The sequence below is a fragment of the Cebus imitator genome, unplaced genomic scaffold, assembly GCF_001604975.1.
Source record: "Cebus imitator isolate Cc_AM_T3 unplaced genomic scaffold, Cebus_imitator-1.0 Scaffold678, whole genome shotgun sequence".
NCBI classification, from domain to species: Eukaryota; Metazoa; Chordata; class Mammalia; order Primates; family Cebidae; genus Cebus; species Cebus imitator.
Genome location: NW_016107993.1, coordinates 335,697 through 356,141, shown reverse-complemented (window position 1 = coordinate 356,141; position 20,445 = coordinate 335,697). Strand labels below are relative to the sequence as shown.

Here is a 20,445-nt window from a genome sequence, read left to right as displayed (position 1 = left end):
ATAATTACAGGCTCATGCTTGTAATCCCAGTACTTTGGGAGCTGAGGCGGGTGGATCACCTGAGGTCAGGAGTTCGAGACCAGCCTGGCCAACATGGTGAAACCCTATCTGTACTAACAATACAAAAATTAGCCAGGTGTGGTGGTGCATGCTTGTAATCCCAGCTCCTCAGGAAGGAGAGGCAGAAGAATCGTTTGAACCCAGGAGGTGGAAGTTGCAGCTAGCCGAGATTGTGCCATTGCACTCCAGCCTGGGTGACGAGAGCAAAACTCCATCTCTAAAAATAAAAATAAAAATAAAAGCTTACTTTGAATCTAAAATGGTAGCATTTAGTGACACTGCCTTTAAGGAGGTCTAAATCTTGTGACAGATGGGACATAAATTATTATAATCCTAAGTGGTAGGAACTGAGATAAGATCATTTGCTAAAAAATTTTATTGCAACCTTTTGGATAATTTCCTTTAAGGTGCTACTACATCTAAGTGTATTATTATGTCTGTTTGGGTCTCTGTGTGCATTCGCATATATATATGTGTGTGTATGTATGTATATGACAAGAATAAAATCTCTTGGGCATTTTTGGGGATTAGTAGATTAAAATTTATTTATAATTAAGATGACCTTGGCTTACTCAAGAGTTAATCAAGAGCAGGTATCTGAGTGCCAAGGTAGCACCTACTTTGTATTTTTGAGTACTCATCTTTGGAGAGCGTTATTAACAAGGCATGCTAGCTTTTGAAATGTTGTTGTTTGGAGATATAGAGGGACAGAAAATTTGTCTGATCTTGTGTTCACAAACTGAAGCAAATATGAAATCTAGTATATGATTTAGTAAGCAAATGTAATGGAGCTATCAATGAATTTAATCTACTGATAATCCATAGAGTTTATTTCAGTCTAGGATGTGATTCCTTGTTTGCACTACCTACACCTTTGCCTGCCACATTTTTAGTGTTGTGGCAGAGTTATTCATAAGTTTGTCTTCTAATCTCTGCCAGGAAAGTGCCCTTGTAGCCTTTCTGCTGAGGTTACTGTTTAGGCATCAAAGGAAACCTTTTCTCAGTTAATAGCTGTTGATATTACTTTATATATATATCCTATAATTAGGAAGTATAATACTTGTTTGGAAGTAAATTTTTGAGGTGCATTCATTTTCCTTCAATTTTTAAAAAACTTAGCTATGTTTTATTTACATTGAAGGATTTTTAAAGCATATATCTCATTATTCTATCATCTTGACACAAATATTTTCACTTTCTGGTTCCTCTAGTCTATTCATCTAGGATTTTGTTTTATTCTTGGAATCATGTCTTTTTCTATTAAACATAAAGACATTTCCATTGTTATAAAGCTTTCATCATAATTTTAGTTGATGCATAATAACTCATTACTGCTTTCTTTTATGTAAAACTTTTAAAAGTATTTGCTATATTTCTTTTCTTGTCTTGCTCACATTTGCATTTACCCATAATTCTAAAGTTTTATGCAAATAGTAACGTTATTAGTTTCTTTACACATGATTTTTTGCTCTTATGTAATCGTTCATGAATATATATATTTCCTGGAATTTTAAAAAGACAATAAAAATTACTGCATAATTCAGAAGCAATGGTAGGAAGGCCCTGAATTATTTATATTGCGTAACTGCTAATTCAGTCTTAAGGTGTACTCTTTCTTCTAACATACCACATTGTTTGATTTAACCTTTGATTACTGTTTTTTGCATTTTATATTTGTACATGGAAGTTGAATACTATATAAAATAAATAAATGAGGTTTACTTGAAATTTAATTCCAAGGATTTATATTAAAGACTGTTGTGTTCTTCATAATAAATATCTATGAATTTTAAGACTGCTGTGGAACCCACAGTCCAGTAATATTTCAGATATTTAGGCACTTAAATTCTTTTGTCTGTAATGGCTACTAGGAATATAGTTTTATAGCTAGTATAAAACACAGGATATAATAAAGTTTGTTGGGGGAGGAGGTTTAAGCATATCAGATACGAAATTTTTGACTTTTGGCTTTTGTAACAACTTGAAATATAGCAAATAGTGTTTTATTTCAAAGCTAACACTTGTAGCCTTAAAAATCTCTCTTTATATATGTGTATATAATTTATGTAAGTGCAGTTGTGCCTTATTTCTGAGTTTTAGTGCCTCCTATGCTGATAAATTTATCAATTCCATTATTATGCTGTTCTATTATTGCCTGAATAATTTAAGGATTATATTTCTAGACCAAAACTTTTTGTTATCAGAGTGTTTTAATGTGTTTAGAGAACTTCAAAAAGTAATTTTTGCACGAGATAGATCAGATATTGTATCCCCTAGCCAAAAGGTTTTTCTTTTAACATGTTCCGTATGTATATAAAATAAAAAACTGCTTCTGTGCCTCTGAATTATCCCTCACTACTTCCCCCAGGCTCTTCCCTTCAAGTCACCTTTACAGATTTCAGGTTGGCTCTGAGTCAAGGAAGACCCTCCTTGTAGGTCTTGAGCCCTATTTGAGTGCGTGGGTGGTGCAGAGGTTGCACGGACTCAGCCAAAATACTTCATTTCCAGTAGCTCCTGGAGAAAATGAGGAAAAAAAAGTGGTGTGAAGAGTACCATGTCAGGGCTGTAGAAATAGCTGCATTTTAAGCCAAACCTTTTCTTCTCTTTTTAAACTTTTTTTGGAGTGGTCAATTCATATTTATCTTCTTTGATCATTGTTTTTTCAGGAGCTCCCCAGTGTCCTCCTCCTTCATCAGCTAGCTAAACAAGAAGGTGCATGGACCATACTTCCATTATTACCGCAGTACGTTTAACTCACAATGTGTGAATGACTGACATTCCAACCTGAACACTTTTATGCCCCTAGTCTTTTTATTAAGAGAGTGTGGTTTTCCTCAGTCAGTAAGTGAAGTAAATTTGAGTTTTACTTTTTATGATTACTACCTTAATCAAATTTATTGATGATTGGTTCTTAATCATGAATAGCTTTTGTTTTTATATATGCTTTCTCTTAAAAGATAAAATGCTTGAAGTTGATATTTGAAAGTTATTTATCCCCTGAACTAATGTTGTTATGGAGATAATTAAGAACTCTGACTGTTTTATAAACCATTAGCATCTGGCTTTTCTATAAGCTGAAGAAAAATATAGAGGGAAGAAACTAGATATGCCATTCTGTGTACCCTGCATTCATTTCCTACTGACCAGTTTTAAACCTTATTATTAACTCATTTTACAGAAGTGATTACTGAAACTTGTTTCTTTTTGTCAGCTTTTCGGTAACATATAGCAGAAATTCATCATGGATTTTCTTCTGTGAAGAAGAGACAAGAATACAGGTTCTAAAACTCTTGGAAACTCTCAGAAGATATGACTCCTCTAAGGTGAATATAACTTCAATACCAGTTCTTATTTTGGGGGACAGTGTTTCAAAGGAGATTTAATTTTGATTAAGAGGCTTTTGAATCTAATAAAAAACCACTGAGTTTAAAATGAACAAGAATGAAACATTGTTGAATGTCTGGAAGATATGTTAAATAATTCTCTTTGAAATTTGTAGCTTATAGAGGGACATAGCTTATAACAAGCCATTTTAAATGAAAAAAAAATCTGTTAATATATGTGTTGGCAGTTTCAGAGTTGAAAACTATAACTTGAAGTTCAGAAACTGCTTATCGTAGTAATAAACTTAAGTTGGCTATTTCTTCTTATCAGACACAGTGACCATATTTTAGATAGAAAAATTATTTTGAATGCCAGCTGTATACTGAGCACTGTGGATGGCAGAGGCTAGAACAAAACAGATAACAATTCTGACCACATGGGTGGCACAAAATAGCAGGGAAAACAGACCCTTAGAGAAGCAGTTATGGTTAGAAGCAAAACATCTCTAATAAAGACGACAAGGGTGCTGTTAGAGACATGTAACAGGGGCATGGAATCTAACCTAGGAGGGTTAGGACAGGAAGTGACATTCAATCTGAGTTCTGTAGGATGAGTAGGAGTTAGCAAGAGAGAAAGAGGGTCTGCAGGCAGAAGGAACACTATTTGAGAAAGAATGGGGGTGAGAAGGGATGTATCTTAAACCAGAGGAACTCAGTGAAGTCCACTACAGTACTGCTTTTACATTTTCAAATCTTATTTTTATTTTGCACAGGTTAGCAACTGGATCTTGTTTGCCTTGAAATCCCTAGCCCTGAGCAGAGTGTTTAACATTTAGTAGGTGTTCAGTGAATATTTGTCAATGACTTTATAACCCTGTAGTAATCAGTTTTGCTGCTGGGCTATGTTCAAAGGCTCCTTAGGTTTAGAGAGCTGCCTTGGAAATGTGTCAAGAGTAAATGGAGCTCATTCAGATCTCTTTCAGAGGAAAGAAGCCCAGGTTACAACCTGATCACTTTTTGGAATTCTTTAAACTTGAGATAAGCAGAGTTGGGCCCTTTCTGGTCCCAGTGGAAACCTGTCCCACCCACCTTCAGATGCTCACTCCTGAGATGAATCAGATGTAATGAGCTCATGGGGAATAAAAGGCAAGCTTCTGGGTGCTGCTTGGTTTGTTGATGTAGATGTCAAACACTGGACAACAGTGATCGTTAGATTAATTTCTCCAAACACTGGAAAGTCTGTTACTATGATAGAAACCACTGCTTTTGATGATCTTTAAATACTGGAAAGATTCATTATGATTTTTCTTCATGCTTTTGATTTCTGGGAAGCTTTAGATATAATTGGATGAGAAGGTCATTGGGTTAAGAAAATAATTCCTTCAAAGGAAAGAAATATGAACCTGTCTCATCCAGTCTTTTCCGATGACACTAACCAGCATCTGTGTACTTTTTACCAGGTTTTATGTAAACCATTTGTTAGGCTTTTATGTTTCCTTTTGGCTTGAGAAAAACTCCCAAATCTTTCTTAGGATGTAGGAGTTTTAACCTCCTCCTAGTGTTCATTTCACCTGGAGATTATTTTTCCATTATCCATAGCTCTAATTCTGTACAGGAGATGGTGACTCACTTTGCTTTTTAATGAAAATTGGGATGACAAATTTAAAAGTTCAAAGCAAGTTCATGAAAAGCAAGTACAGAACAGAGGCAAAAGGAGACGTTTTCTCCCTCTTTTCTGAACTCTGCCATATGAAAAAAAATATCTAGGATGCTTTATTTCTTTTGAAACTAACAGTAAGAAATGATAAAGATTATATAATGTTGAAGTTGGCTGAAATCACTGTGATTTTTTTTCTCCCCACCATTTGAAACTCAGGAAAAAAGTATGAAGTAAACCTGGCTTTGATATTTATACAAATAAGCTTTGTGTACATTAAAATAATTATGTAATATATTAGGGTATAAGGCATTTTGTTTGATTCTGATGTTTTTCCTTCATCTTTCAGTCATTCTTACTAATACAAAAAGGTATACTGTCGTAACATATTTTAAATGTAAAACTTTAACTTGTATTAAAGTAATCTTTGTTAAATTACCTTCCTCAGTGATTTATATAAATTTTTTATGTTGTTTGAAGTCTTTGCTTTGTAACCACAGTATGCTTTTAATATATGTGTATTTGATGAAGTATGTTGACTTTAAATTTATTTTATTTTTTGAGACAGAGTCTCACTCTGTCACCCAGGCTGGAGTGCAGTTGGTGCAATCTCCGCTCACTGCAACTTCTACCTCCCAGGTTCAAGTGATTCTCATGCCTCAGCCTCCCGAATAGCTGGGACTACAGTCATGCACCACCAGACCTGACTAATTTTTGTATTTTTAGTAGAGATGGGATTTTGTCATGTTGGCCAGTCTGGTATTGAACTCCTGGCCTTGAGTGATCCACCTGCCTTGGCCTCCCAAAGTGCTGGGATTGATTACAGGTGGGAGCCACCTCACCTGGCTTAAATGCATTTTTAATAGAGATAAAACATAGGTGCTTGTAAAAAGTAATTCTAAGATACTAGTGGAACACTGAGTTATTCTTTTAAGGTTCTTTTTGATTATAATTGTCCTTTTAATGAAATCATTAAGAAAGTCATTAATAAAGATTAGGGGAGTGGCTCTTTCCATAGATTCTATAATAATTTTTTAAAGTAGTTTATAACCCACCCAAAAATGTTGAAAAACAGTCATATACTCTACAGTTGAACACTGCAATTAGGAGATAAGCCATAACATGTTTTGCATAGAACTATTCGGAACCAGAGGTTTTAATAGGGAAAGGTTTTAATAGTGAAAGATTTGTAAGAAAGTTTCCAAAATGTACTGGATGTTTATTTTCTTTATACAAGCTATTTTGGCATGGTATGTAAAATATGGTGATTTTCATATGGGTTTAGTTGCTTGATAAACCACTTGATAAAGAGCTTTATTATTGATTTTTTTAAAAAGGTTGAATTTTCATCTCAAGCTGAGGTCATTTGTCTTGGCCGTTACAGGGTATTACTCTTACCCAGTCATGACTTCATATATCCATAGGCAAAGTGTCAAGAAGAAAGTCATATGGATCTGTGAATCTAAATATATAGTTTTAGTGTTAGATTTAAAAATTAATAGCTGTCACATATGTTCAGTTATGACCTTTGCTGAACTGAGGAAAACTAGAACTCTGGCAGGTATTTGCAACACAACCACAAGTAGAATAAGGCTCTTAAGAAATACCTAAGAGTGCTCATGTATGATATCTTCTTGATTTTATATTCTGATAAACAATAGAGAATAAGGTGGTCTTGGTTGGATTAGAGAGAAAATATGTAAAACTTTTAGAACTCAGGGTACTTGATTCAAATTGTATGCTCTAGTTTCTTCAGTAGAGGAGAGTTGCTTTTTAAACCTCTCCTGGACTTGCTATATTCATTTGACAAGAAGTTATTGAGCATCTATTACATGTTAGGTGTATTGGACATATAGCAGTGAACAAACTGGACAACATCCCTGCCTATAAGGAGGTGGTATTCTTGTTTCAGGGGAAAAAAGCAATAAAGAAAAATGCAAATAAATGTATAATGTGTCAGATGGTACAAGTGCCATGGAGAAGAATAAAGCAGAATAAGGGAGTAAGGGATGTATTGGGAATGGGCTTACCTGTCTATAATAGGGTATTCAATGAATACCTCACTTACCAGCTCACATTTGAACAGAGCAGAGGAACTGAGGGAGTCAGCCATGTACTCTCTACTCTTATGTCAAGCTGCCTACTTCATTCCTTTGCTTATCTAACAGGAACCTAAAACTCGAAATGTTCAAAACTGAACTCTCAATGCCTTTCTAAACCTCTTACATCTTCAGTCTTCCTCATCCAGAAATGGTATTACTGTCTCTCCACTTGCTCATATTAAAAACCTAAGACTTTAGATTGGTTCATTTTTTTCTTCAAACAGTGTTACCATTATGTGCCTATGTGTGATTTTCTTTTTATTTGCCCTCACTGGAGTTTATAGACCTTCTTGAGTCTAGAACTTGATGACATTTGTTAGTTTTGGAAAATTCCAAGCCTGTATTCTTCAAATATTGCTTCAGTTCCATTCTGTCTATCCTTGGTTTCCAGTGTTGTACATTTCATCCCTTTCCCTGTCTCATATTGCCATAAGCTCTTTTCTCTATTGTCCTTCCTTTAATTTTCTTGTAACAGTCTGGATATTTTTTACCGACTTGCTTTCCAGACTTAAATCCGGAAAGATTTAACTTCCCAGTTAAATCTTCTCTGCTATTATGCTTAATATTCTTTTGAATTACTAACTTTAGTTCTTGCATTATTAAGTTTTAGATTTTTCATTTGGCTCTTGTTTATAAATTCTAGTTCTTTGGTGCAATTTAAAAGAAAATTTTTTTTGCTTAAAAAACATGTTAACCATAGCTATTTAAAAGTCTTATTTGATAACTGCAAAATCTGTCTCATCTGTGCATCTCTTTTTGTTCTTCACTTTTCTGGTTTGGTCTTGTTTCTTTCTCTGCCTGATATTTTTGACTAAATCTCAGGTGTTTTATGTGAAAAATTAAGAAGGCTATAGATGATAGGACTTCCTACATATAGAAGGATGTAGACCTTGTTTGGATAGGTCTGTCTGTAGACTGCCCTTACTCTAGAGCCCTTTTGTCCTGGCAGAGTCTGAACTCCAACCTTGGTCTCCGAGCACTACAGTGTTGCTGAAGGCTTTGTTCAGCTTTTTAGCCTCTCCACTGCTGCTTTCTGCTTGGTTCTTATTTTTTCCTTCGGTTTTTGTGCAGCTTAGGTCATTGAGGGAAATGTGCATGCAGCATCTTGGGACCCCCTTACATCTCTACTCTCAATGTCTCCAGCTCCAGCTTCTTCTGTCTCTTTCGTCTGGTGAGGTTACAAAAGCTCCTAGCTGCTGCTTTGGCTGTGTGCTGTTTGTAGTTCTAGGAATCAGCAAATTCCTTGAGGAAAAGAGGAGGCCAATATGAGGCTTCCATGGATGGCTTTCTAATTCTGGGATCTTAGCCCTTTATGTCCTACCTGCCTTTGTTTTTTTCTGATGGCTTCAATCATTTGCTTTATGTCATTTCTCCAGCTTTTATACTTGTTCTCAGCAGGAGAGTAGATGTGATCCAGATTATGCTATTGGGGTTAGAAGTGGAAGTCTTTCATTACGCGTAGAATAAAGTCTGTGCTCCTTTCCTCTGGCACATAAAACTCACCCTGGTCGGCCTTTTGCCTGTCTCTTTTGTACCTTATTCCCACCCCCAGTAGCTCTAGCCACACTGGATTTCTTTTTTCATTGACTATATCAAACATTTTCCCAACTTAGGTACTTTGCATTAAGTCCTTCGATGGATCTTCCTCAGATTTTTCCATAGAGCTGGCTCTTTGATATTATTTCATCTCAGTTCGCTACTGAGGATGAACAAAATGCTAGTCATCATTATATGGCTAACAGATTTTTGCATGGAGCCAGCTCCTTGATATTTTCCTTTCAGTTGGTTACATCATACGAGATTTCCCTGTCTTTTCAGGGCAGCTCCTAGTCACCCTGATTTATTTTCATCATAGCACAACTACCTGAAGTTATTTTATTTACTTGCTTAATTTCCATTTCTCCACTGTAGGGTAAGTGTGTCCCTGCCTGGTGTCTGGTAGATTCTCAATAAAAATGCTTTGAACAAATAAATAAATAATCACTGATTCTGAAAGGAATTTTTCCAATTATTGTTTGAAAACCTCAGTAAGGTATAAGGGTATACTATTTTCTCTGCCCTAATAGTCTTTTTATGTGGAATATTCTATAAAATACCACTTTTACACATTTATGGTATAATGATGACTAATGTTTTGTTCATCCTGATGATCAGATCTTGAACTACGTTCTATATACAGAGCTTTGTTATATTCATTATCATACTAGTGTTAATTATATTTTTGTTCACATTCTCTAGAGTTACTTCATTTGTGCTAATAACTCATTATCACCCAAAATATTTAATTATCTAAAACTAATAGTACAACTTTGTATTGGTCTTACATGAAATGATTGTTTTTAAGGTGACTTGTATCTTTATTTAACAGGAATGGTTTTTAGGAAAAGCATTACATGATGAAGAATCTACAATAATTCACCATTATGCCTTTTCCGAGAATCCTACAGTTTTTAAGTATCCAGACTTTGCTGCAGGCTGGGCCTTAAGTATTCCACTTGTAAACAAGTAAGAATTTATTGGACTTTTTTGTGGGGGGGTGAGAGGGGTGTGCATTCAACTTTAATTTCATTGAGTACTGTAACTGATGGATCTCAGGATCTCAAATGAGTTTTTCAGCCAGAGGCAGTGTGTGGTAAGACCTGGAAAAGGAGCCAGATGCCTGAGGGTTTCTGCTTCAGCTCTGTCATTTACTAGACCCTTCAGATAAATCATTCAACCTCTCTGTACTTCTTACTCATCCACAAAATAATAAGTTGTGAGACTAAGGGAGAGCACAGAAGTGCTGTGAGAACCGTGCACGTGGAAGCATCGTTACTATTGTTAAGGGATCTACTTAGCTATAGATGTAACTTTGATTACCGCCAAGAAAATGAATCAGTACCATGCTGGGGTTGAGAGTTGATGACTCGTCATGTGCATGGCTATGCATACTTAAACACAGCCCAGGCAGGAGGGACAGCTGGTGGAAGGTGCTATAGGTATACCTAGGTATTTGTGTGCATAGTCACAGTGGTGCTCTGTTAGATGTGGAAAGTGAAGATAGTTAAATTGTAATTCAGGAGATATGATTGTTGACAGACCCTTTAGATTACTTATATGTTTTTGTTCTCCAGGGAATGGAAAGCTGATAAAGCACTTGTGGCTTTTATATCTTCAGAGATGAAAGACTTTCTATCATTAAGTGTCCTGATTCTAGGATTTGGAGTCTTTTAAATCTTTTTAGCCCATTGTGGATATACAGGGTAGTACATACCTTGTCATTCATGGCTGGCCAAAACTTCTTGACTATTCCTTTCACATTTGAAAGTTCTCTGTAGTGTGATGCCCTCCTTTCCAGTGTAGAATCCAAACAACAACAAAACCTCCTGTGTGTCCTAGCCTTCTTTGCTAGGAAGGAAGCAGCCATATGTTGTAGGTTCCATCAAGTAAATGTGTTATGTTTGTGTTTATATTTTTGGGAACTGAATTGTGTGGGGAAGGAGACAGAGCATGGGGGGAACATTTGAATTGAGATTCGTGGCAGAGGGAGAGTCATTTGTGGATTGCCAGCAGCTTCCTGATGATGGCAGAGTCTGCAGCTCTTAAGCTGCCCATTTCTGTGGTACAAATCAGGGGGTTCTTGGAATCTCACCTTAGAGTCTGTTTACTCAGACTTTCCAGTAATTCCATGAGCCGTCTGTATGCTTTAACAAATGTACGTTATGCTTTAGCCACAGTGGATTATTTTTGTTTCCAGTTAAGATCCTTGACTCACGTACTCAGTCCTGGGACTGCTAGGCATTGATGCCCTTCCCCTGGCCCCTAGCAAGCATGCCTAAGAGCATCTGCACAGTTTTCCTCCCCCTGTTCTTAGAAGGGTCAAGGAGGAAGGGGAGTGAAGACCAGAAGAAGTAGTGGTCGTTGCCTTCTCACCCTCTACTGGTCTGCCTGTTCTGTGCTCTGCAGGGAAGAGGGGAATATGACCCAGCCTTGGGTCATATTTCTTCTCAAATTAAATACACTTTGGTTTGCTACTGCTTGAGGACCAGGAGCTCCCAGGACACTCTTTTCCCACAGTGTCCAGCAGCCTTATGTTGGGGCCTGTTCAGCTACCTTTGTTGAGTCTGGACTCTTAATGAATAGAAGCTGTGACCTGAACTTCGTAGGCTGAGCCACTGTCCCTTCTCCCTTCTTCATGTATTCTTCTCATCCTCCACCACAGGAGGCTTCCTCTAGCCTTCCTTGTTCTGTCTCCAGTTTGTTTTACAGTATGGAAAGATTTGGTGTGACTTCTTTGTGGGAGAAGTCCCAACCCCTGCATAAGCCTGTTTCTCTCCCATTTCCTGTATGCTATGGAAGTCCCTTGAGAGAGGAATGAACACAGCTATAGCCTTCTCTGTAAAGTGCTGTGAGTGCGGCAGGTGTTTCTTCCTCCAGGACTAAAGAGGAAACCAGTGGACCCAGGAACAGCTGTATGGCAAGCAGGGAGCGTAATTCTTTCCCTGAAGCCAGGTGAGCTCTTTTCTTCATCACTGCCTTCTGATCCAGGAGGCCTCTCATCTTGAAGGCAAATCCTATAGTCTAGAGTTTTACCTCCCTTCTTCCCATCACAATTTCCTATCTTCCTGTAGCAAGACTTTCTTGGAGACCTCTTGATGCTGAATTCAATTAAGTTTTTGTTGAATTAGGTGTTAGAAGTAACTATTTATTCTTGCTTCCTTTGACTGTCTTAACCAGGTGCAGATGGATGGAAGTGATTCTGTTTGAATACATTTTTGACTTCTGGCATCCCTGTGTAGGGCAGTTCAGCTCAACTCTTATTGGCTGACATGCTGGCATTAAGTATAACCTGTTTGAGGAAACCTCTGTCCCCTGCTTCACTCCTCATAAGTGTAGCAGTACCCAGAGCACTGGCCGGTTCTGCTGGCTCTGGCTAGTGCTCACCTCATTACTATCCCATGCTCACCGCATGACTAGCTTCTGGGGACTTGTGAACCAGGGTTGCAGGTTGCGCACTAGCCAAGATGTTAGCCTTGTTAAGGGGCGAATTTATGTTACGGATTATCTGGCATTTTGCAAGGTAGTCCCACAGGAGACCACACACAGGTCCATGAATCCCTTCCCTGTTGTGTTTGTGAGATCATTGAACACATCTGTTGACAAGGCAAGGCAGCCAGTGCAGCTTCCGTAGATAGCTCTCTTTCTAGTCAAGTTTAACAGTATTTAGGGGAGAGAACTGAGGGCCTCATCACTGCAGCAGGGTGTGTAGGTATCTTAGTCTCTTTGGGCTGCTACAAGAAAATGCCATAAACCAGGGAGCTTATAAACGACACCAGTTTATTTCTCACAGATCTGGAGGCCGAAGTCCAAGATCAAGGCACTGGCAGATTCAGTGTCTCATGAGGGCTGGCTTTCTGGTTCCTTTCCTTCTTGTTGTGGCCCCTCATGTGGCAGAAAGGGTGAGGGGTCTTTTTTATAGTGGTACAGTCCCATTCATGAGAGTTCCTCCCCATGGCCTCATCACCTGCCAAAGGCCCTGCCTCCTAATAACATCACCTTGAGGGGCAGGACTTAGGCCTATGAATTCGAGAGGGAACACAAACATTCAGACCATAGCAATGGGGAACTATGACTAAGGGAATTAAGGCCAAGAGGTTAATCTTTTTCACAGAGCTCAGGAAATTCCCAGCACTTCTCTGTGACTCCAATATGAGAGCGTAGTGAGGTACCAAATAGCCTTCTGCATGGTGTGTCATCTGCTTGTCACAATGCTGAACAGTGACCAACAAACTGTAGAATAGTTCATTAATATCCAGCAAAAACAAAGCAAAATAAATGTGCAGACTCTACCATAGTGCCATATTTAAAATTCTAGTTATCTTAGATCATATATCCTTTCCTTCTGATGCCAGCAAGTAATCAAGCAAATAAAATTATATAACCCATCTGGCATAGCTACTATATTGTGATCAAGATATATCTTAAAATGGCTTTCTGGTGGGGATTCTTATTTATTCTTCAAGAAATTGGTATTATACTTAGGACTAAAGGAAGGATAAAGTATCCATTAGCCCCAGCAACTGCAACATTGGTTCTTCCTAGCTGTTTTTTTTTTTTCCAATTCAAAGCTAATGTGCTATTTCTTCCTATTATTAGCATCTACATCATTTAGCATGCTTTGGATGCAAGTAATAGGAAGCAACTCAAACTGGATTAAGGAAATACTATTGCTATAATTGGGGTGAGGTCTATGGTTGGTTGAACCAGCAGTTTATCAGTATCATTGAGGACCTACGCTCAAGCCTAGAGTACACAGAATCCATTTATCCTAAATCTGGTTCCTCTGGTGGTTTCAAAACAATAAGGGCTACATATTTCCTATTTATATCTGATAGTAAATAGCCTGTTCCCGACCATGAATGGTAAGTCCTATCCTCAGTCTGGTTGGGCTAACTGCACGTGCGTTCTAATCCCCAGATTATTAACAGTTGCCAGGAATTTCACTGATTATTAGAATTATTAGAATTTTCACTTCTAATCCCCAGACTATTAACAGTTGCTAGGGAATTTCATTGAATATTCTGGCTAGCCCAGAGTAATCAATCTCTGACTCTGGAGGCTGTTTAATTGTTGGGCTCAATATTAATTAAAACCAGAATTTGTTTAGGAAGAATGAAGGGGAAACTCTGTATTGTACAGACAACCAACAGTACCAGTCCAGGAATGTCAGTTCCCTGTGTGTCCTTTCCTTGACTTTATGGCCCACATTGTAGGTAGGGCAACAACTTACAGTTACTTAAGTATTTCTTCTGCCTTAGTCTCCAGGACAACTGGTTACCTAAAGATATTTCATAAGACATACTTTCTTAAGCTGTTTCCCACCAAAATTTTATTTGACCTAGCAATTCCACATCAGTGAGTTTTGAGTTCACACTGCCTAATATTTCTTGGCAATCCATGCATTTGATCAATTAAAACTATTGTTTTAGTTTTTAGATTTTTGGAGAAATTTTCATTAGCTTCTAATAAGGTGATTTCTTCAAATATATGTTGTTAGAAGACACTGTTAACTGATTTTCTCCATTGTTTTTTCACCAGCAAACCGTATCTAGATTTCCCTCAGCAGGTTGCTCTGTTGACTGATTCACAAGTGGGACTGAAAACGTCAGCTAGGAGTTTTCCTGGTGTTGCGTTGAGAGGGCCTTCAGTCATTTGCACATCTGTAGCTTAGGTGGTTTTGTCATTAGAACTGTGCTATTGGGGCCATGACTTAATACCTTCTAAAAATTAGGAAAGCAAAGTACCAAATGTGATATATGCCAGGAATTGAACATTTATTGGGGAAACGTTTCATCCGAGTAACTGGAATTTCTGGCTTTCATTGGTTTTTTGGTGTTGTTGGTTACTGAAACTGACATTGGGAAAACCCTGTTACCTTGCTTGGTGTATGGAAAAATGAAACCCAGTTACTACAACTAGGTATTGCCTTTTTAGTTAGTTGGTCATCCTGCACACTCTTAGAACTTGAACACGTTTGCAAGGTGACTGGGTGACTGACATAGACCTGAGGTGGCACGTGAGGCTAACTCCTCCACTAGAAGGCTGTGATACCGAGGTAAACATGACTTGGTTATGGTATACTCTGTGGGTTGCAAGAGATTGCCACTGAAAGATAGTCATGTACATATTCATTTGTCCTCTCATTAGTCTGTCTCTGTCTCAGAAAAATTTTTTTCTTTTCCTTTTTTTTCTTTTTTTTTTTTTGAGATGGATCCTTGCTCTGTCACCCAGAATGGAATGCAGTGGCGGGAAATCTTGGCTCATTGCAACCTCTGCTTCCCAGGTTCAAGCAATTCTCCTGCCTCAGCCTCCCAAGTAGCTGGGATTACAGGTGTGCACCACCATGCTCAGCTAATTTTTGTATTTTTAGTAGAGATGGGGTTTTGCCATGTTGGCCAGGCTGGTCTTGAACTCCTGACCTCAGGTGATCCACCTGCCTTGGCCTCCCAAAGTGCTAGGATTACAGGCATGAGCCACTGCACCCGGCCCTGTCTCAGAAATTCTGTCAGTGGTTTTTACTTTTTCTCCTTCTGAGGTTTCTGTCAACGAAAAATAATTTTCAAGGATTGAATGAGAAAGAAACTTGAAAAGTCAAAAAAATGGAGAGCATGTTTAAGGTAATAATACTAAGGTGTTTATTGACTGTTATGAAAGGGCCTATGAAACATGGCCATCTAACAGTGGAGGTCACATGCCTCTTGGATTCTGATCACAACTTGGTTCCTTGCCTGTGACAATAAGCCTGGGTATGACTTTTCTGTCTTTGGAGCCTGAATGAAATGAATACTTACTCTTTGTGGTCTGTTTAAATTTTGAAGCCATGTGGCATGAGTCCAAATCCCAAAGTTATCTTGATACAGTTTGTTTATGAAAAGTTGTTCCAACTGAGCAGAATTCAAATTGAACAAGATCTCATTTGCCAGGGCAGACTTTTTTTTCTCTAAATATATATTGCGAGTGTATCTGAGGATGTAGTCTCTCAGTCCACCCCAGTTATACTCACAGATCTGTGGACAAATATTGAACAGGAATGTGACAGATATTATATGGGCCTTCTTTTGGTGCTACCTTCTACCAAGGTATGTTAGTATCAGCTGTGAGACAAACTCTTTGTAATGAAACAAATTTATCTTGTGTCTACTTTCTGTCCTTCTTCTAATCAGAAGCAAATTTTTATAGAAAATTTTCATGGCCCAACCAACAGATGTAATTAAAAACAGTAGAAAAAAATTGAAACAATACTATTTTTCCATTTTCTTTATAAATTTTTTTTCCCTCTTTTTTTTTTTTTTTTTTGACACAGGGTCTGTGTTGCTCAGGCAAGAGCATGGTAGCATGATCATAGTTCACTGCAGCCTCCAACTGCTGGGCTCAGGCCATCCTCCCACCTCAGCCTTCTGAGTAGCTAGGACTATAGTGCATGTCACCGTGCTCAACTAATTTAAAATTTAAAAAATAATTATTTTAAATTTTATGTTAAACTGTGTTGCCCAGGATGGTCTCTAACTCCTAGCCTCAGGCAGTCCTCCTGCCTTTTTTGCCTCCCAAAGTGCTGGGATTATAGACATGAGCTAATGTGCCCAACCTATTCTTCCTTTTAAAAATCACTATTTTTTCTTTGTAGTGAAACTATGTATTAGGAGGTTTGTAATTTAAACTAATGGTCTAGTCTTCAGCTCTATAAAGAAATACAGAGCCATATGGTATTTTGGTGATTTGGGTAAGTATTCCTCTCTTGTTAACTTTGAATCAAAAAATATATTGCCTAATTCATTTCAGGGAGCTCATGGAGTGCTCATTGTGGCATGGTACAGTGGGCAGTGCTGGCAAGACAGAGAAGAAAGTGTAGCACAGAGAGAGCTGTGTACGCACCAGATTTTAATGCATGTGATAAAGCTGATAGATCTGTACTTTGGTGGCCAAGGAAGTTTCCATTTACTGTGGTGAGCAAGTCTGGAAAAGTTTTACGGAGAAGTTACCCATGACTTTGCTGTTTACAAGTTTGCTCAGTAAAGGTTGGGTTCAGACACTGTAGGCAGATGTCCGGAGGGAGAGAACAATGAGGAGGCATGTGCTCTGGGTGTAGCAAGTGGGTGCTGTGAAGCTTCAGATGGTCAGGGGAGTGGTATGGCCCTCAAGACTGGCTCAGGAGTTCGGGCTTTATTCTATAGGGGAAAGGAGCCACTGAAAAAATTTTAAACAAGACAGTGACTTGAAATAAAACTGTGGTTCTTCCCCCAAACCATATACTTTTTCCCCATAAAATCCAGCAGGATTCCTTAAAGTAAGAAACAAAAAGTTGCCATGTCTGTTTCTGAAGCACAATTTATTTTTCCCTTTCCTTTTTCTTTCTCTGTCATTATTTAGTGTAAAGATTATCGGGAGTCGACCGGGTATGGTGGCTCACACCTGTAATCCCGGCACTTTGGGAGGCCAAGGTGGGTGGATCACCTGAGGTCAGGAGTTCAAGACCAGCCTGACCAACATGGAAAAACCCCATTTCTACTAAAAATACAAAATTAGCTGGGCATGGTGGCACATGCCTGTAATCCCAGGTGCTCGGGAGGCTGAGGCAGGAGAATCGCTTGAACCCGGGAGACAGAGGTTATGGTGAGCCGAGATCGTGCCATTGTATTCCAGCCTGGGCAACAAGAGTGAAACTCCATCTCAAAAAGAAAAAAAAAAAAAAAGATTATCAGGAGTCAAAAAAGCTCATGACTTTTTTCCCCAAGGCATTGTATTGTATTTTATATTATTTGGCAGATGGTGGAATAATGAATGCTACTTATTGGTCAACAAACCATTACATTTTTATAGCCCTTTCCCTCAAGGAAATTAAACTACTATTTTTATCTTTAAGTCTGTATATGTATCTGTTTTCAAACCCTTTAGAAAGTCTAAAGAATGTTTTAGTCTTGTTTGACATTTCTTTTGGTTATAAAAATCAAATTGTCTCTATTTTCAGGCTTACCAAGAGACTAAAGAGTGAATCCCTGAAATCCGACTTTACAATAGATTTAAAACATGAGGTATGTCATGTTTTGTTTAAAAGTCCTAGTAATCAAGAATTCATGTCCTTTGATATAAAAGGTGTTTTACATTTCCTAACCGTGCGTTTTCCCCACCCACATCTATCTTCTCCCCATAAAGATAATTTCACAGCACTCCAGTGAATTAGGTCCTATCATTTTAAGCTCATTTCAGTTATATAGGTGAAGACAGAACAGTGAAAAAGGTTGCATCTTGTGATTCATGATTCTTTGTTTTTAAGCTAGATGGATGGGTCCAGAGGTAGATTTCTAAAAACGTGCAAAATGTCATTAAAAGTACCTCTTACTTGGTGCTTTGGTTGTACATATGCCACTATAGATTAAATGATCATGTCCCCCACCCCTAATTCATACCTTGAAACCTGAGCCCCAGTGAAATGGTCTTTGGAGGTAGACCTGTGGGAGATGGTAAGGGTACAAGATGGAGCACTCATGAATGGAATTAACACTCTCATAAAAGAGGCCCCAGGGAGTTTCCTTGCCTTTTCTACCATGTGAGGACACAGCTAGAAGTGCCATCCATGAACCAGGAAGCAGACCCCCACCACTGAATCTGCTAGTCCCTTGATCTTAGGCTTCCCAGCCCACAGAACTGTGAGAAATAAATTTGTTTAGACTCCACTCAGTCTATGGTATTTTATTGTAGCAGCCTCAACAGGCTAAGACATATGCCTTTGTTGTGTGTCTGTGGTTGGCCCTCTGGAGCAGAATTGAGCTAATTGGTCCCAAGCAGGCAGCCTAGAGCCCGAACACTCCTGGTTTCTTCACATTTAGTGGGCATCTGTAACCAGTTATCCTGGAGGCAGGTGATCCATCATTAATCATTCTCAAATCATCATTAAGAAGGCCCTTTTTGAATTTCATTTGTGGGCATGCCTGACTGTGTAAAACAGTCTTGCCTCTCATTCTCTGCAGGAATCTGTATGTTGGGACATGAAGGTAAATCTTGGCATGTAATTCAGTCCAGCAGTGCTAATGGCCTTCCAGGGACAAGAAGGCACACATAAGACTTTCTAACTTTTCAAGTGTCTTTAAATGATAATACAGAATATTTGAGTATAAATATACATAATTCTTCTCTTCCACAAAGATGAAAAAAATGACTTGTTGAAGAACAAGTTCTGCCTAGATAGATTTAAAGAAAAGTCAGCTCTAGTATAGATACTTAGGTTTGGAAATCTAGTAAATGTTGAATATATACAAAATAATATTTCTAACATCTATAAAGGGTATAAAGATTAATGAACAGAATACTCAAGTAGCTTGCCTGGTTTAAGAAGGAGACTATTACCAGTTACCTTGAGGCTACCTATGTGCTTCTCCAGGAGAGGTCTCCTTCCATCTCCCCAAACTAAACTCTCTTGAATTGTCTCCCTCTTCCTTTTCTTCATATTTTATTAGGTATGAATGTGTTTCTGAATAACATGTAATTTTGCATCCTTTTGGGCTTCATATAAACAAAATTGTATACAAATGATGCAGGATGTTTTTGCTCCTTAGTTCAGCTAATCTGGACTCTTGTCTTATGACCAGGAAGAATTAGGCATACAGACTGAAGGATGAGGAGGGTGGAATTTGTTTAAGTGAAAGGAAAGCTCTCAGCAAAGAGAGGGGGTCCTGCCAGCAGGTTTCCATCTCATAAAATGAATATTGGGGGCCCCACACATGAGTTTAAGAGGCCACTCTCCCCTCCATAAGGCACTAATTCCTGGTGGCCCCACCCCAATCCCCCAGTGTGTTTAGGCCTCCAGTCTGCTGTGGGCATGCCCAGGCAAGCCTCCTGTGGAGGTTCCCTAATCCACACAAAACATTTGGTGTAAATAAACACTTGTGGGGCAGATCAGAGATTCTCTAGGGGTCCTTCCCTATTTGCCTAGGCATTTGGCTGTCTCCCACCTCTGTCACAAATACTATTCTAATTTGAGACTAATCCATGTTGATGCATGCAGCTCTAATTAACTTATTTTTACTTTCTATAGTAGTCTCCCATATGACCATAATTATTTATTTATGTCTTGTTAATGGGCTTCTGGGTGGTTGCTGGTTTTTTGCTATTACAACCATTGCTTCTGTGAATAATTTTGATGTATGTTATGATGATCATCTTTAAGAGCTGCTCCAAGGCAGAGGCTTTTAAACTTTTTTTTTTTTTTTTTTTTTTTACTATGACCCACTTAAAAAAATAAGTTTTCATCGTGACCCAGTATATTTGTGTGTGTGGTTGTGTTTCTGTTATTGATTTCTAACAGTATTATTGTAGTCTATACAATAGTCATTTGAAACACTTTTTGGCTTACTTTATGGCCTAGCTCATGTTCAGTTTTCATATCTGTTAGATTGAAGAAGGTATTAATGATGCTTTTTAGATATCTTATTTTCTTCCTTACTGCATTGCTTCAATCCTTCATTCTACATTTGTTTTGTCTGCTTATCATCTACTAAGGGAGGAATATAGAAATCTTCCATAATAATGGTGGAGTTCTTTTATGGAACTGCCAACTCTTGCTTTTTATACTCTAAGGCTATGTTAATTAGGTGCATAGGAACTTAGAATTGTTGCATACTCTTAGTGAATTTGTCTGTCTTTAGTAATACTCTTTGTCTTAATGTTTATTTTGTTCATATGAATATTTCTATGTCAGCATTTTTTGGTTGCTTGCCTCATAATCTTTTTTTTTTTTTTTTTTTTTTTTTTTTTTTTTTTTTTTTTTTTT

At 38.0% G+C, this 20,445-nt stretch overlaps 1 protein-coding gene across 2 annotated transcripts in view; it reads left to right on the top strand.

The window, feature by feature from the left end:
• B3GLCT (beta 3-glucosyltransferase) overlaps positions 1–20,445 on the top strand; it is a 113,025-nt gene that overhangs the window by 45,417 nt on the left and 47,163 nt on the right. For both annotated transcript variants that reach the window (XM_017518390.2, XM_037734856.1), the window contains exons 5-8: positions 2,727–2,803; positions 3,272–3,383; positions 9,511–9,647; positions 17,647–17,710. In XM_017518390.2, coding sequence (XP_017373879.1) covers positions 2,727–2,803; positions 3,272–3,383; positions 9,511–9,647; positions 17,647–17,710 — 390 coding nt within the window. The remainder of the gene's footprint in view (positions 1–2,726; positions 2,804–3,271; positions 3,384–9,510; positions 9,648–17,646; positions 17,711–20,445) is intronic.